This window comes from Cydia amplana, chromosome Z, assembly GCF_948474715.1.
Source record: "Cydia amplana chromosome Z, ilCydAmpl1.1, whole genome shotgun sequence".
NCBI lineage: Eukaryota > Metazoa > Arthropoda > Insecta > Lepidoptera > Tortricidae > Cydia > Cydia amplana.
Window position 1 is genome coordinate 34,789,249 of NC_086096.1, and position 18,712 is coordinate 34,807,960.

Here is an 18,712-nt window from a genome sequence, read left to right on the forward strand (position 1 = left end):
TTTTAGTTAATGACTGTTTGTTGCCTAAATAAATTAAAAAAAAAGCTCACTAAGGAACGAAGTAATTACATATATATAAGTAACCAAGATTCGATCTATGATGAATCTTGGTTCCTTACCTTATATGTATATGTTTCCCATGAAAATACGATGTTACTTAGCTAAGGGTTTAATACGGTTAAGATGGTTGCGCTACCTCGTTATACAGGTACAGCCGCCATCAAATATATCGGAGCGGCCTAGGTCCTCACAAATATCTGAGCACGCCTCTATTGTCAGGGCGTTAGAGCGCTTGTTCAGATATTGTGAACACCTTGGCCGGTCCGATATATCTGATGGCGACTGTATATAGACGATATCGTTGACATCTGTCGTCATTAGATTAGATTTTGCTTAGGTATTTGAAATTGTATGATTTGGTTACGAGACCTTTAAGACAAAAATCTGCGCTTCAGTAGAGTCAGCATTGCAATAGTTAGCGGATAAGGCACGTTACATACCGTAAAATGGGGTGAGTAGGACATTGCAAACCTCGATAACATTTTATTTTTACATATGCAAACTGAATGTTGTAAGTATATAATAAGTGTTCCGGACGTTTGTATTTTAGTTTTTATTTTATTTTGGGTAGTTCCATTTCATAACTTTGACGATAAACAGGAAATCCCACCTCACCCCGTAGTCCCTCGTATTTGGGGTGAGTTGGGTTTTCATACAAAGGTGATTTTGGAAGATTGTTGGATCGATTTTTTTATTATGAGTATTACTATAGCTCCATTTTAAATTGGAATACATTATTTTTGTAGCAGTAGCCATTTTACGGTAGTATTTGCCACGTTTTAATACGTAGTTCTACAAATAGTTAGAGAGATACATCTATATCAAACGTATTTGCCTCTCTCATTACGTACGCTCGACAAATTAGCTTCTATTGATGCCGACTGCCTACTAAACTACTAGCATTCATAGAACGTGTCACCGGTTCATAGTCACGATGTCACAAAATATGTATTTCACAGCATTGTCCATATGAAGCTTAAAATAAATTTAAAAGTGGAAAAATTACTACCTTGGGTGGGACTTGAACTCACGGCCTCTGGATCGATACTCCAGCGTTCTGCCGACTGAGCCACCAAGACCTCATCCGTAGCCAGCGAATCTTTCCACCATATGGGTCTAGGGGACCCTAGCGACGTCTACCGTAAGAGCTTTACACTTCTTAAACCCAACGCAAAGCAGCAATTTTCCAATTTTAAATTTATTCTAAGCTTAATAGCATCGTTCGCAGACGTTTCTGCTTTTTAAAATTTAATTGTCCATATTATTCCCTTCAGATCCGGAATCACGGATAACCATACAGATTCCATTGAAATCCGGAATTACGGAAAGTCATTCTCCTACGTTTTGTATAGTGATACCAAACGTTAATTAGGAACCCCACTCCTACACGTGTTAACCGAGACGGGTTCTGTAATTGCATTCCCACGGGCCTTGTTTCTATTTTAGGCACAGACGAAACTTGAAACTGCACTGGTTTCGTGATTTTTGGATGTTTCCTTTTCCGATTGTAAGGGAATCATTTCTTGCCTTGCTGGGAAGTCCCTGGGAATGTTGAAATGTGTATTAAAATGGAGATAATTTAAAACAGAAACCTGTAGAATCAGACCGTGCTAAGTTCAGACATCAAGAAATGACAAAAAACTATATATATCGAACCTGCTTAGAAAATTGAACAAGAATCAATTGAGATATTATGCGAGTTATAGAGGTGAAGTATTTTTGCCTAAGCTGAAACGGAGACCTTCGCTTTCTTTCGCTCAGTTACACCAAGCAACTTAATCTAATAAAACCGGCCCAGTGCGAGTTGGACTCGCGCACGGAGGGTTCCGCACCATCAACAAAAAATAGAGCAAAACAAGCAAAAAAAAACCGGCCAAGTGCGAGTCGGACTCGCGCACGGAGGGTTCCGCACCATCAACAAAAAATAGAGCAAAACAAGCAAAAAAAACAAGCAAAAAAACGGTCACTCATCCAAGTACTGACCCCGCCCGACGTTGCTTAACTTCGGTCAAAAATCACGTTTGTTGTATGGGAGCCCCACTTAAATCTTTATTTTATTCTGTTTTTAGTATTTGTTGTTATAGCGGCAACAGAAATACATCATCTGTGAAAATTTCAACTGTCTAGCTATCACGGTTCGTGAGATACAGCCTGGTGACAGACGGACGGACGGACGGACGGACGGACGGACGGACGGACAGCGGAGTCTTAGTAATAGGGTCCCGTTTTTACCCTTTGGGTACGGAACCCTAAAAACAAGCAAAAAAACGGTCACCCATCCAAGTACTGACCCCGCCCGACGTTGCTTAACTTCGGTCAAAAATCACGTTTGTTGCATGGGAGTCCCACTTAAATCTTTATTTTATTCTGTTTTTAGTATTTGTTGTTATAGCGGCAACAGAAATACATCATCTGTGAAAATTTCAACTGTGTAGCTATCACCGTTCGTGAGATAAAGCCTGGTGACAGACGGACGGACGGACGGACGGACGGACGGACGGACGGACAGCGGAGTCTTAGTAATAGAGTCCCGTTTTTACCCTTTGGGTACGGAACCCTAAAAAAGAGACTAAAGGATGACTCACGCTAGACCGGGCCGGGCCCGTACCGAGGCGTCCGACACGTCATTTTCTATGACGGATGATCCGTGATCACGTAGGTAGTGGTTTCCATAGAAAACGAAGCGCCGGTAGCTCCGGCCCGGCCCTGGCCCGGTCTAGCGTGAGTCATCCATCAATTTTCAAAAGTATTAAAGCTATCGCAATTTTTGTAGGTAGTGTTAAATATTTGAAATTCTCGGAATTTCGCCCGGGCACACGGGAGCTCGGCCTCAAACTGCACCTGTAAACCTGCATGACCCAAATGCACCCAAAATTGATGAATCACTTCAATACCTAATACCCAGCTTCGATTTCAAAATTATTCACAACTCGTATCTTTACAAAACTGCTGTTTAAAAGCAACTGTGTCTAGTGGGCTAAGGTTCAAAATTGAGTGCACACTACAGAAGATACGACGTTTCTTGGTTGTAACGTTTTGGAACGCAAAGCTTTTATCGGTCGCCTGTCCGTGCCTAACAGGTGTTACAACCACAGATTCGATGCGGGCAAACATGGATGAATAAACAAATCTGCACTGAATCTAGATTTTAGGGTTCCGTACCCAAAGGGGGTAAAAACGGGACCCTATTACTAAGACTCCTCAGTCCGTCTGTCTGACACCGGCTGTATCTCATGAACCGTGTGAACAGTTGAAATTTTCACAGATGATGCATGTATTTCTGTTGCCGCTATGACAACAAATACTAAAAAGTACGGAACCCTCGGTGGGCGAGTCCGACTCGCAGTTGTCCGGTTTTTTGACTCGAGCTCAATCAATGTATAGTTATCTGAACTTAAGTAAATTGTTAGTTTCAATGTTTAAATAATGTCACGGTACTCCTTTTAACATGTGTAGCTTGACTGTAAATTTAAGCAGTAAATACAAATAAACATAAAATAAAATAAAAATTAAATTAAATTCTAACAACAGACTGAAAAGTAGAAAGATTTTACATAGATGTTATCATATGTAATATTTGTAAAACAACACTTTGTTAATACGGATAAGGAAGATTACCGATTACGCCGGAAATGGAAAGCTCGGAGTCTATTTACTGTAAAAAAGAGGAAAAGGAAATGGTACGTTTTCCGCCATTTTTTCGACATAATTAAATGACTCTTTTCCGGCCTTGTCATGTCTTTCTTTTGTCGTGAGGTGGTTTTTAAGAATACTACGTCTCAGTTCACGGACAGACGTCAAAGAAATACATCAATCTTGTATTTTATTTTGCGTCTGCTATTGTTAGATAGTTACGTACCTAGGAATGTGTAGGTGGCTACATATGAAAGTTTGGATGTATTACTGCCAGCAGTGGATAATGATACCTATACATATGCGTCTATCTCCTTTGTATCAATTTTATAGGTACATAATAATTTTCAAAATTACATATTAAGTACCTCAAGGTTACGCCTAAAAAAAGACAAGCTAAGTTTTAAGGGGGTTGGAGAACTTACAATAATGTTTTGGAAGTCTTCAAGAAATATTTTTTCTTTACAGTGGCCATCTCCCTCGCGTCCGTAGTCACCTGCGCGCAGATCGAAGACCCCTGCAAGACGAAGTCACGCGTAGTCGGCGACGACAAATACTGCGACAAGTACTGGGAGTGCGACAACGGCCAGTCGGTGCAGTACGACTGCCCTAACGGCCTAGTATTCGCTGGGAAGCACAGGGGCGTGACTGAGGGCTGCGATTACCCGTGGAGGTCGAACTACTGCGAGTACCCTAAGGTTCAGATAAGTAAGTACATTTATATAACTGGGAGTGCGACTTTCGCCAGAAAGCTCCATAGACACTTTGATGGATACGCCAAAACGTTTCCAAACCAGTCCCATTTTAGTCTAATGATCATTAAGGTTGGATTAACCTACCCCCCACCCCCTTCACGCAGAATAGGCGCTAGTCGTCGAGTTGTAGCATAGACTAGGAATCCTCTAGACGGAGTTTAGAGCAATTATTTCATGATTGTCTCAGTAGCAATGTAAAGCCAACTAAAGTATGGTATCCCTAGGAAACGAAAAAGTAGCTTTTACAGTCAGCCATCAGATATATCGGAGCGGCCAAGGTGCTCACAAATATCTGAACACGCCTCTATTGTCAAGGCGTTAGAGTGCTTGTTCAGATATTTTGAACATATATATCCGATATATCTGATGGCGACTGTTACATCTGTACACACATAAGATACAAATGACACGCGATTTTCGAACAGATCAAACGTAGTGTTACCAATGCTATTTTTCAAATTTGGCGCCATTTTGTACTGAAATTTGCTAGACCAAGTATAGTATAGTTATGTATATCTGTCACCGTAAAATTGTAAACACTCGACAGTTTATAATCTCGCTAGTTAAATTATAAACTGACGGTAGGGAGATTATAAACTAACCTAACCTTACGTTAGATTGTAAACTAACGGGTTCACAATCTTACGGTGTCATATCTAATGCGATCTGTTATCCCCACTAGATCCCCCGATCGGCACGGAGCACTGCGACTGGCTGTACGGCATCTTCGGGCACGAGACCTCGTGCACGCGCTACTGGACGTGCTGGAACGGCACGGCCACAGAGCAGCTCTGCATCGGCGGGTTGCTGTACAACGAGCACGCGCACTCCTGCGACTGGCCTGAGAACGTAGACGGCTGTCAGAAACACCGTAAGTCTGCAATGTTCTTTGGTTTATACGGGTGCCATTAGTCGTGATCAGTAATATGTTTTTCTAACTCCATAAACAACGAGCAATTTAATGCCCCTACTCTTACTAAAATCAGACAAGATGTTTTTTATTTTTTGTTTAAATAGTTTTAAATATCTATGTCTAGTTTCTATCTAAAGTTTTAAATATCTAAGTACTTATACATAGGGACAGACAGACAGCGGGAAGCGACTTTGTTTTATTACTATGTAGTGATGGGCTTACTCATGGCCACATACTAGCCGAGGCGAAGACGTGGCCTACGATGGAAGAAGACAGAAGGTGCCTGTTCACCCTTGATTTGAAAGTTAAAGACCAAGCGAGATATACATACTCTTACGGCGTTATTCATAAACGTCTGCTAAGTTAATCAGTTGATGATCGTCGTTTGTCCCTCTCTATGACATAACGACAGATAGGGACAAAATAAACGACGATCATCAACTGATTAAGTTAGCAGCCGTTAATGAATAACGCCATTAGTTTCTTTGCGAGACATAATCAGAATAGGTTTTTTTTTACTTTAGGGTGTTTGGTTTCCGTTCCTACTTCCTGTCATTATTAATAGTACAGTCGGTTCCCTAACACAAGTTTCCACTTTTCTGTACAATTAGTATGGCGCCGTGGGTACTTAAGTTGGGGTAGCGACCGTACTACTTAGATTGATAGATACTTTAAGTGGATGGATTTGAGAATGGTGCGCAATCAGCCGTTTTTCAGACCCGAAGGCACCTTATAAGAGTAAAATAGTCAAATAGTTTTTTTTCCTCCTTTTTGGGAAGTTTTTAAGGTTTCGTCACACTGGCGCGTTTTCCGGGCGCGGCGTGAGCTTTTATATGTAAAAGCGGCGCGTCCCGCTCAAACCCCGCCCGGAAAACGCGCCTGTGTGACGAAGCCTTTAGACTGTTCATTTCTATTCCTCACTGCGGCCGAATGCGCCCGGCCCGGCCCCTCCAGCCAACACTCGCTCGGGACTTTCGGGAGTTATCTCCCTCAGTCTAATAGGTACAACACACACACACATACACAACACAGCGAAACAATTATGAGAGTATAACCCTTGAACCAACGACTAGACGCAATCAATCAGTTACGAGTGTATTATTAACCAAAGAGCTGACAAATGAGTCAGTTCGATTACGATCATTGTTTCGGCGAATAGCCGGTTAATTATTCGATCATTAAATCGATTTCTCCTGCCAAACTAACCGAGCGATTAATCGATGCGGCTGATTGTAATCCAATCAGTCGTAGTCCAGGAGCTGATGAGAGTTTAAACCTTTATGTCGTTAGTGAAATATGAAAGTTATAGGTACAGTACAGTACGGATATGATGGCGGTATAATTGTACATAAAACTATCCAAAATACGCTTGCAGGATAGGTATCTAGTGCCTAATAGCTAGTGTGATTTATTTATCGTGCTTACCTAGTTTATTAGGTATTATAAACTCACAATTTTTCTGACGGTACGTCGCTTTGATAGCTTCGAACTAAAATTAAAATTTAGAACTCTAGGGAGTTATCTGTGCATCGTTTCATTTTACTTTATTCCCAAATATGCATCATCATGATATCTACAATTCTATGCAATAGTTTTCTTAGTTACGTAGGAAACTTTAAGCCTATTTATACTAAATTTTTGTAAGACTTATACGTAAAAGGCTGTTTGTTTTCTAAATAAATAAAAAAATTGCGGATACCGCTGTTTATACATGTATACATATAAACACGCCTATTTCCCGGAGGGGTAGGCAGAGACCACGGATTTTCACTTGCTACGATCTTGACATTTATGTAGTTTTCAAGAGCGAGTCGTGCCTAGCTCCTAGCCTATATCGCGACAACAATCGTATGATACAGTTTACAAGCGATCCGATTAGGGAGAAAGTTAATGCGATGCGATTTCTGCCTGCCATCAATGGAAATCAGCCGTAAATCTACGCATTGCTGGCTTTGTACTGTGGTGGTATCATGGTCGCATTTTTATCACTTGTCATGTTATGCGTCACTTTCGCACTTACATACTTAAAGCTACATTTCCATCATTTTTCATTGATATCAACATAATGATATCCACCTTCGATCGATAGAACTTATGTATCTCTCAGAATTTTAAAAAATAATGCAGTAGCTTAACAGAAGTGCCATTTTGCATTAATTAAAACTTATAAATTAATCACACTTAATACAATAACTCAGGCCCCAATATGTTACCTATGTAACGTACTTAGGCTTAAAATTTACGTTATAATTCTGCTATAATTTCAATCATTTATTTTAACTACAGTCTGTGATTTGAAAATAAGCTAGAAATAGCATTTGTAATGACAATGTGTGATAATGTTTATCATAATACTCCCTCACTTTGTTTTATTCAAGTCGGTGAAAAGTTACCTTAGACCGACTCTATTTAACTTATGCACCAATTACAGCCATATCTGGTTTAAATATTTTTTCAATTATTTGCAGAAACCGTACGACTTTTCATACCTACCGTAAGATAATGTAGGCGGGACACAACGGGGAGGGTTTTAAACAATGTTCTACTAATATTATTAATGCGAAAGTATCTCTTTCTGTTACTTATTTATTTACCTCTTCACACTTAAATTCACACTTTATTAAAAAAAAAACGATTTAGATGAAATTTGGTATAGGGATAATTTGAGCACCGGGGAAGGACATAGGATAGTTCTTTTTTATCAGTCATCATCATCATCATTCCACACAGACGAAGTCGTGGGCAAAAGCTAGCATGCTTAATGGTGCAAATAGAAAAAAAAACAGTCATGAAATGAGTTTTTTTACTACACAACTTTGGGAACAAATTAAATTATTTTATTGTAATTTTTAAGTATATATAGATTATTATTACTACTATAGACAAATTATAAACTGAAATAGATGTTATATATTAAAGAAAAAGTGACGAAGCCGTCCAGTGGTGAAGCCCGGATGATATTTAAAAGTAAGTTTTGACGAAATATAGTACAATACTAATTACTAAGTACTATTTAGTAAGTAGTATAGTGCGGGCACGGCACGGACCAGCCCTACCTACGCCATGTCTGATTTCCATGGAAATTAAAAGTGTCTGAAGACTGTAACGGTGTATGCATGATACGATTTAAAATATAGGTATACAGGATGAAGAATAAAATCGTGTCATAGAGAAGTAAGACATGTGAGAATAGATAAATAGTTTTGGCCGGTCTACGTATTTTACAGATGGCGTTTTATCTCCTGTCAATCCCTAAAATTGTGTAATTTTATGGCCTGGGTGATATGGATTTAAGCCAAATTTGATAGAGCAAAACTAGCGGCAGGTAGAACCTACGCTGGTGCCATGCAAACCTTGGACAGTACCTATGTATGTATAAACTCTTTATTGTACAAAACACATAACACAAATTTATGGCACAGGATAGGCAGTACAGAGGCGAACTTATCCCTTTAAGGGATTTCTTCCAGTTAATCTTTGAGTAGATGAGAATTGATGAAGAACGGTAGACAAATATAGCACTGAGTACAATAGACTAGAGGAAAGTCAATAAAATTATAAAAGAGGGCGAAAATAAATAATATAAGATAAAAATTAGAAGTAACAATATTTCAAATATATAGAATACCTACGTTATATATAATAAATATAAAAAAAATACAGACAGTTGCCAACCCCATTGAAGAAGTACCTATATTCCAATTTTGGTCTAACATTGTAAATAAAAATCTATTATGATTTAATTGTTTCTTAATTTCATGATTCTTTCCTGACCCATTAGTGTCCACCCTGTATAAACTTACGAGTACATATACAGCGTGTAACTGTAAACCAGACAGCGTTTCCGTCTAAATTAAGCTCCGCCGTAATTGGTTTTTGCCTCGCGATTCAACTCGAATTTGCATTTAAGCTTGAAAGTGACACTGTGTAACTTAATGAGAACTATACAGAGGGCCTACCGCGAACCACGTTCGACTTGTCGCATCCTTGTCACACTTACGTACAAATTTACAAGTGCGACACAGAGGCAACATGTCGAATGTGATTCGCAGTAGATCCTCAGAATACAGATAACTTTCATACTCGTGTAGAAATTAACTCAGACGGTTAATGAAGGGTTATTATTGTCTACTTGAAGGTTTTAGAGACAACTTTGATCTAGATGGCAGCGGTCAGAAGTCAGTCCTAGATACCTTCCCAGATACCTTGGAACTATAAAGTGCTTAAAAGTTTGTTTTTCCTTCCAGCTCTCTGCAACGAAGACCCCAACGGCAATGTGCCTCTAGGCAAATCCTGCAACCGCTACTGGCAATGCCAAGGGGGCTACCCGCGCCTTCAGCGCTGCCCAGCTATGTTGGTGTTCGACCGCCGTTCTCTGCGCTGTGTGGTGCCTCCCACTGAGGAATGTGATATCCCGACCACCACTCCATCACCGCCGGAAGATGAGCCTAGAGAGAGACAGGTATGCACATTTTAGTGACTAACAATATATATATATATATATATATAAATGTATGTATAAGACCTGCTAGCATGAATTGCGTTCTCGCGACTCCATATATACATCTAGCGCGAGAACGCAACTCATGCTAGACGGTCAGGTATAAATATCTGTCGCAATAGACGCGTTTTGTTAAAAACCGGCCAAGTGCGAGTGGGACTCGCGCACGGAGGGTTCCGCACCATCAACAAAAAATTGGAGCCCCACTTAAATCTTTATTTGATTCTGTTTTTAGTATTTGTTGTTATAGCGGCAACAGAAATACATCATCTGTGAAAATTTCAACTGTCTAGCTATCACGGTTTGTGAGATACAGCCTGGTGACAGACGGACGGACGGACGGACGGACAGCGGAGTCTTAGTAATAGGGTCCCGTTTTTACCCTTTGGGTACGGAACCCTAATGAACCTTCTGTACCTAGTACTATTATTTATTCTGTGCTAATATGAATAGAAAGTAATTTCGGCACAAAAGTCCCAGACGTCTACGTTTTCCTTCAAACCTTATACGTAAGAGAAACTAAAGATATTATAGATAATAATAGCGGCAACAGCTTCGCTTCATTCCACTAATGAATTGTTCGTGACAAGAATGACCTTTCCATGGCATGTCCATCCGACAAAGTTAACAATGCTGTTGGAGCATCGCGCCATTGGTGATTTGTTACGTAATTTGTATAAGACCATTAGAGATCTATATTTTAGAAACGGTATTTGTAAGTTTGCTGTAATGTTTTGTTAATGACCAAGCAACTTAATATAGATTATAGACAATAGTGGAACATAGAGAGAAAGTTAAACTTTAAGACGAAACAGGAGCTGTTGAAAAAAATATTGCTCTAGCTTCAAAACCCACGGTGGAAATAGTCGAGTACGTTTGTATGGAGAAATGACACTCCCAGGATTCATCTCTCCATATACGACATTCTTTAAGAGCCAACCTTAAAGAATGTCGTATAATGGAAAGATGAATCCTGGGACACATTTTACACTTTACGTACAGCTAGTTTCATTATTTATTAGGTAGCTTTTTTCAAGAGCCTTGAGTTTTTTCAGCCGACGATCGTGGATTTAAACCGTCTTGTACCAATGAGTTTTATGTATGAAACATTTATGTAGGTAGGTACTTATGAAATATAATTTATTGATTCTTACCAAATGCTTTTCGGTGAAGGAAAACGTGAGGATACCGGACTGAACCAATTAATCCGATCCCTTCAGCTTTCGCGGCTAACGCCATAACTTCAAGGAGGCACGTCCCAATTTTTCGTGTATTTGCATCTTTAAAATGCGTCTTTGACCATACTCAAAGAGCATTCAGTATGCACCTCCTGTCCTAATGAGTGAATGAATGTTTACAATGAATGATTTTTTTTCCAACAGAACCAGCGACCGAACAACGAGTTCCAGGAGCAGTCGCAGCAACGCCCCAGGCCCAGGAACTGAGGCTAGGGACTGTCACAAAGTACCTACGAGAAGACAAATAAGCTAGGCTTTTTCAAAGAGTCACCGTTAGATGGCGTTATTTTCAATCGAAACAAGTGCGTCCGTTAGGAAAGCTACCCTTTTGATACTTTTGAATAGGCCAGGCAGGTTATTGGTTCCAGCCTCTTAAAGGCTGAAATTCGGTTCACGCGATATCAAAAGTGTAGCGTTTGTAAGCGACCCTGGTGGCTTGGGATATGATTGTTGGCTATGTCATAGAGAAAAAAGTACATAGAGTGCTCACTCCATACATCAGTTCAGACTATTAATTTCAGTGTCTATACATCTAGCATCGAGTAGCGGTACTATCAGTACTGCTACTTGACAATAGATGTAGCACCAACCGGAAAGTCTTATCTCAACAGCATAAGACTTTCCGGTCGGTGCTACATCTATTGTCAAGTAGCAGTACTGATAGTTTCGCTACTCGATGCTAGATGCTAATAGTCTTTTTGGTACTAAAACTGATGTATGGAGTGAGCACTCTATGTATTTTTTTCTCTATGGCTATGTGCATATATCGATTCAAAAGTTTCATGGCCTAGACAGAATAACAACATAGAAAAGAAGTTATAACCTAAAGACTAACTAGTTTATTGTCTTCTTGTTTTTTTTTTTTAGTTTTTAAGATCTCCCTTCTCTCTTATTTTTCATTGTATTCGGTCAGTGTGAATTTTCCCACCATAAAACTGAAATTTTAGTCGCTAAGTGTGTTTGGAAGGTTTTGATCTGTCATTTTTATTACGTCGTAAAAATTGGTAGGCACTCAACATTATCCATCATGACAAAAATTTTTGAAAAAAAAACGGTGGTTCTCCTAAGAACATTTTCTCATTCATTCACTTTCATTCATTCCCTTGTACAGGTATGTTATTCCCGATAATAGTCGCCTGCCTCTTATTAAATTAGGAATGAGATATCTTATATGTATAGACAGGTTTTTGTTAAAGATACAAGGTATACAAATAAAGTAATATTTGACTTTCTTAATTGAAATTACCCGTCAATAACCTCCAAAGTTGTCGCAAAAATATAAAATAACGGTATTGAGTAAACGTGAAACTATATTAATGAAAAAAGTGAAAATGACAGATCATTGCCAAGTTTATAAAGTAAAATCATGTAGTTGGTAAATATTGTTAATTCATCCCATTATGATAAATACTCATTGTCACCAGGTTCACCAGAATCCTTTCACTGTAGCTTTAGTCATAGGTATTTGTTAGTTTATACTGTTCTAAATTTAAATAAAAATATTATTAAGAGAATTGATGACTATTTTTATTTCACCGTGATTTCCCTTAGATTGTTAACTTAAATTGACAAGCACCCATATGAGTGCACTCATACTGTTTACGCTGACTGTACTTGTTCTTTCTACAAAGATGTCAATTTGAGACCAAGATACGGTCTAGTACAGGTGTCGATACCGTTTCTGTCATCATTCTAGCAAAATATCGCTACGAAATGACATTTCCTTGCTGTAAATTTAATAGAAAATACTTATTGCTTTCGTTCAAGTAATATCTAGTACGTTGGCGTTTAAGCGGGTAGCTAGAAAATATGTTTAGGAAATAGCGACGTTTGAAACTGACATTGATACGAAGGAAATAGAAAGTTAAATTATAAAAGGCCACCTAGATGATTTAAAATGTTACTAAAGACTGTTTGAGATATTTAAACATAAATAGATTTCTCTCTAATTAATAAATATTTGGGGACAATCTTAAACAGATCGAACTAGCCCCAAACTAAACAAAGCTTGTACTATTTTCACTAGGCGACATATACAATACTTATATACCTACATACTTAGAAAAATCCATAACTCAGGAACAACACATACACACATTCGTGTTAAACATGATGAATCCGGGATCTCCAGTTTAGCTTCGTAGGCAGGTTCACTACCGACTATTTAGGCTAATGTTTTATTACTGAATATAAATTCTGTACTTTATTTGTTTAACATAGGTACCGGTGAAAATCATAACCTTCCTCTTGCTTTGCTATAGTCGGGTAAAAGACAGACATCGTCAAAAGAAAGACGTCGGCGTTGTGAAAATATCTAAGAGAAATATCGAGAGGAAAAACAGTGGAGGGTTAGATATTATATAAAATTGATAAATGTTACAAAACGGAAAATCTTATCTTATACCTTTAAATCTCGGTCAAAGGCCCTAACAATTTCGATAAAGTTTGCTATATAGGAATTTTCGGGGGCGAAAAATCGATCAAGCTAGGTCTTATCTCCGGGAAAACGCGCATTTCTGAGTTTTTATTTGCCTCTCAGATATTGTTCCATTACACAAGCAAAAGAAAATAGTTCGCCTGATGAAGAAAGTACGAGACCTCTTGGGAAATCAAAGAACTCTCATCTGTAACGTAAGTACCTAAATATCGATTGATGGCTGGAAGAAAGTTCAAAAGCCAACTAAAAATGTGAGAGGTGGAGAGGGTTGTATGACGAGAGGCTTTTGTGAAATACACGATGAAATTTAATCGGTGATCAGGAACCAATTTTTCTAATTTAGTCATCGATGGCGATCAACATCTAACTATCACATATAACTATGGGAACAACCCCGAAATCACATAAAAGGCTATTTCATACATTTCGGCTGGTCCGATGTTGATATTTTCAATGAGAATTTGTATAACCCTTTCGGAGGTTCGGGGAAAGAAACATCTTTAGTACGTAAGCATTCCAGAAAAGTGTCGAGTAAAGATTAAAATATCGCAGCCTTAACGGCTTTTTCATTGAGTTAAGATGTTCCGGAGCTTCGTTTTCTATGGAAAGCATCACGCCGTGATCACCTGTCATCTGTCATTGAAAAGTAAGCGCCGGAAGCTCCGGCCCGGACACGGCCCGGTCAGCCCAGTCTAACGTGAGTCATCCTTTAGTTATTAATACAGAAACAAATTTTAACGAGAATTGTCATTAGGTATCTCTAAAACAAGACCTTTTGACGTTTTAGTCTGTAAATGCGGTTTAGAATACACCTTTAAAGTCTGTCGGGGTATTCGAGCCCACGGTGTATAACATGAATCTAGTATTAAACTGAATTGGGCATGAGTGGTGGGGATAACTGACAGAACGGGATAGACTTATGTATCTTTCAAGTAGGAGTTGCAGCGAAAGCGCTATTATTGTTTGTCCTTGTCACAGTCTCATTTTTTTTTTAATTCCCCACCGTAAATTAGCATGGATGATTGGTCGAATTTGTTTGTTGCCCACCATAACAAATAAATTCGACCAATCATAGCGTCGCATTGCGTATGTTTTGTCCCTCACGGAGGCACGCGTAGACCACTTCTATAGGATGCTACCTTCTATGGTGTATAACTACATTATAGTGCGTCAAGCAAATCTTGTCAGTAGCAATGTACTGCAAATTAAAATAGGGTAACACCATGTAACACTCAAAGAGCAGAATTGCGCTAAGAAAAGCAGCAATGTACATCGAACCAAAACGTGTTTATTTTCCGCCCTTCATACGTCAGTTCGAGTGAATTATCATAACCTTAAATTTTAGTAATGTTTACCGTCAACGAGCATGATTGTACATTGTAGGCACCTTAGCTTTGCTTGAGGCCATGCATAATCTTGGTATTTAATGGTGACAGCAGAAATTTATCTTGAAATAGAAACGATTCAGAATGTAAACTATAAGATGATGGCTGTCATTCACGATCCACATTCCACAGATAACACACAGATGACACGCGATTTTGGAATTATTCGAACACAGTGTTGCTAACCCGCAATTTTTCAAATTTGCCGCCTTTTACTACTGACAAGATTTGGTTGATCCAGTATAACAAGAAATTTATCTTTTTTTCCATACTACAAGTATAGAGCTTTTCTTAACTTCTATAAAATTATTACCGTATAATACTTGCACTGCGTATGCTATCAAAATTGTTGCAAACTTTTCTTGGTCTAACTGTAGCTGAAATTCAACTAATAACGGAAGCTGGCTGAATTGCAGTTTATAAAGTTTATTTGCGCGTTTATCCGCATTATTTTAAAGTGCATCTCAATGTAACATGAGTGCACATGACATGGTAGCTGAGTTTGCGCGAATTTCTCACTCAGTCTAAAAGCGCACTAAGGAGATGTATCTCAACTTATAATGTATACTACATTATACACATTATATTTACATCGTACATGACAATACATTATGTTACATCCGTATCGCAGCGTCCTTCAACGCCTCGGAGAACTGGGTCACGGCCTGTGTCCTACGGTGCACTTTGGGCTGTTTCACCCTGAGCGGTCATAATATTTATGTACTGAGTTTGAAAAAGTGCTCTGCCAGTTTTGCCACTAACTTTGATTAGTTTTCCGTATGAATCTAAATGAGATAATATTTAGATCTGACGAGCAGTTTAAAATGTTAGGTATTGAATAATTTAGGTCTCCCAGAGCACATAGGTAGGTACTTAGTTGAAATAGTAAGTAAAAAAACTTAGACAAACGTATGTATGTTATTCGAAATGCATGCATAACTTTATTAAAATCTAAATAAGAAAAGATTACCTACGAGTTTTGTTTGTAATGTTTCTCATGAAATATTAATGTATTGGTTTTATGAAATATTAAGCAGTAAAGTCGTGTAAACTGAACCGACAACCGACGAAAACCGACGATCTGCTGAATATTGCGGGGTTGTAAATACTAAATTACACATTCGGGGAAGAAAACTGAAGTTCGTTATTAATTACATAATTATTGCGTCGGAATCTCTTTTGTTTTGTTTTATATTTATGTTAATATCTGGGTGACTTACTCAACCTCATATCTGCAACAATCATTTGATGGAAATGTCGCTTTTCTTTCATTCGGAATACGGGTGTTTTTGTCATCAAATGAGTGTTGCAGATACGAGGTTGAGTAAGTATAGCGGCGATATGTGGCCTCCCCATTGCCACTTAAGCCGAAGAGTGGCTCAATATAACTTATATACTCACCTCGCAAAATTTGTCTATGAGTGGAAAAACCTACCCTAATAGGTAATATATTAATTGTTTTTATTTTTAAAGGAGCACATAAGATTTTTTCGTCACTGACCTAGGTCATAGCTATGACCGAGTTTTGCGTCTAATGCCCCATAGTGCCGCGACACCCGCAGTGAAAATATTTCCCTCAAATCTGAGGCACGAGGGATAATACGGCACTTATAAGTAGGTACATTAATAATGGAAGTAAGTTATAAAATGGTTTCCAAAAACTACTTGTTGGATGTACCTGTAACTGCAATATGACCTCTTTATCGTGAGCCCGAATAGCCGACAAATGATGCATATGCTTATTTAATGGAGAAATAATAGTTACAAATAAAAATAAAAAGTAAATAATTCGACCTAGTCCGACAGTAAGTTCAATAGTGGCTTGTGTTACTACCACAGAACAAGTTAGAATGGCGATGCGAGCAGGGTACGTGTCGCCGCCGGTTTTGAGCAAACGCTCGCATGCTACTCGCACGCGCTGACCGAAAACGAAGTAAACATGCCTTTTTGCGCCACAATAACCTTCAGATTAAGAAGCCAGACATCAAATCTGGCTAAAGGAGGCGTATCCATTCACCATACACACAAGTTTTTACTACCGTTGCGCGAGTGTTAGTAAATGTGGAGAGGAACGAGCGGCGACACCGGTTCCGATACTAACTGCGCGCGATAGCCATTCTAACCTCTTTAATAATGTTCTGTGGTTACTACTAACATAATAAATTTTAAAGTGGAAAAATACTGTCTTGGGTGAGACTCCGGTGGGATGTGAGACTGAGAGTCCCACCCAAGACAGTAATTTTTACACTTTTTAAGTTATTCTAATTTGGGAGACCGAGCTTTGCTCGGAAAACATAAAAATTGAAAAATGCGAGATTTTCGGAGATAAGACCTAGCTAGATTGATTTTTCGCCCCCCAAAACCCCCATATAGCATAAATAAATATACAAAAATTGCTTGTTTCAAGGTATTACATTAGATATTGCTTGTGTCACAGGGCTTAGGTACCTTATATTACGAGCAATGCTTGTGCCGGATGAGCAATAACTACTTTCCCTGAGACTTAAAGGTTCACGAGCAATGCGTGTGCCCGATGAGCTTAAAATAACTACTTTCCCTGAGACTTAAAGGTTCACGAGCAATGCGTGTGCCCGATGAGCTTAAAATAACTACTTTTTCCTGAGAAAGGTCACAGGAAATGCATTCTTTTAATGACAGCGGAAAAGCTGTTCTGCGAAAGAGCCCTGTTTATTTTTATACTTAAGTACTCGTTGTTAGATGAGAATAAGAATCGCGCAAAGGTCAACTCAGTGGCGGTGCAATTGTTTAGGTTCCAACGTTAGTTAGTGAAATATAACGTAAATATAACGTGGACACTTTTAAATGTAAGTACCTACTTTACTTTGTATAGGCATGATTTTATTAAATTATACATAAACCTTCCTCTTGAATCACTGTATCTACCTACTAAGAAAACCGCATCAAAATCCGTTGCGTAGTTTTAAAGATCTAAGCATACATAGGGATAGACAGACAGCAGGAAGCGACTTGGTTTTATACCATGTAGTGATACTAGTGATAAGTGTATTAAGTAGGCATATATTATAATACCTATTATTTATTGCTCATAGAATTGTATTGTTTGCATGCTGCGTGTGGACACTTGGACAGCTGAATAAGGAGGATAATAACAAACGTGAACAGTTGTTCACGTTTGTTATTGTCAGGGTTCAGTTACAGTTGTAACTGTACCCTTTTCAAGCAAACAAATGATTTATGATTTTATGATAAAAATATTTTTTATGAGTGGGCATCAGAGTTTTTATATCTCGGTTAGACGTTAGAGTAAATGAATGAGTTTTGTACGAGTTGAATTTTATTGCTGATGTCTACTTCATAGCTCTATTAACGTGAGATAAAAACTTCAGATGGCTATTAGATCTCGAAGCTCACGGCAGTATACAAAATTTCTCAATTGTTCTTGCATACCTATATTTTGTTTTTTACATATTGTTGGCTACCGTTAACCCAGTGTACCGTGGTACCTCCAGGCTTAACGGGTTAACCCCGGGTTAGTGGGATGGTGCAAGTGGGGCTAAAGAGTGTAAATCTGTTAAATACATTTTTGAAAATGGAGCATTTGTGCCTACCGTAAAACGGGGTGAGTAGGTCTACCCAGAGGTACTTATGAATGGGGAGAGAAGGTTTGAGAGGGGGGTGAGAAGGGATTTTAAGGCTACTGCTACAAAAATAATGTATTCCAATTTAAAATGGAGCTATAGTAATACGCATAATAAAAAAAATCGATCCAACAATCTTCCAAAATCACCTTTGTATGAAAACCCCTCTC

At 38.6% G+C, this 18,712-nt stretch overlaps 1 protein-coding gene across 1 annotated transcript in view; it reads left to right on the top strand.

Annotated features, from left to right (window-relative positions):
• Positions 1-11,433, top strand: part of LOC134661234 (protein obstructor-E-like) — a 29,123-nt gene extending 17,690 nt beyond the window's left edge. The window contains exons 2-5 of the mRNA XM_063517218.1: positions 4,162-4,401; positions 5,131-5,319; positions 9,609-9,823; positions 11,245-11,433. Coding sequence (XP_063373288.1) covers positions 4,162-4,401; positions 5,131-5,319; positions 9,609-9,823; positions 11,245-11,307 — 707 coding nt within the window. The 3' untranslated portion in view covers positions 11,308-11,433. The remainder of the gene's footprint in view (positions 1-4,161; positions 4,402-5,130; positions 5,320-9,608; positions 9,824-11,244) is intronic.
• Positions 11,434-18,712: the final 7,279 nt, after the last annotated feature.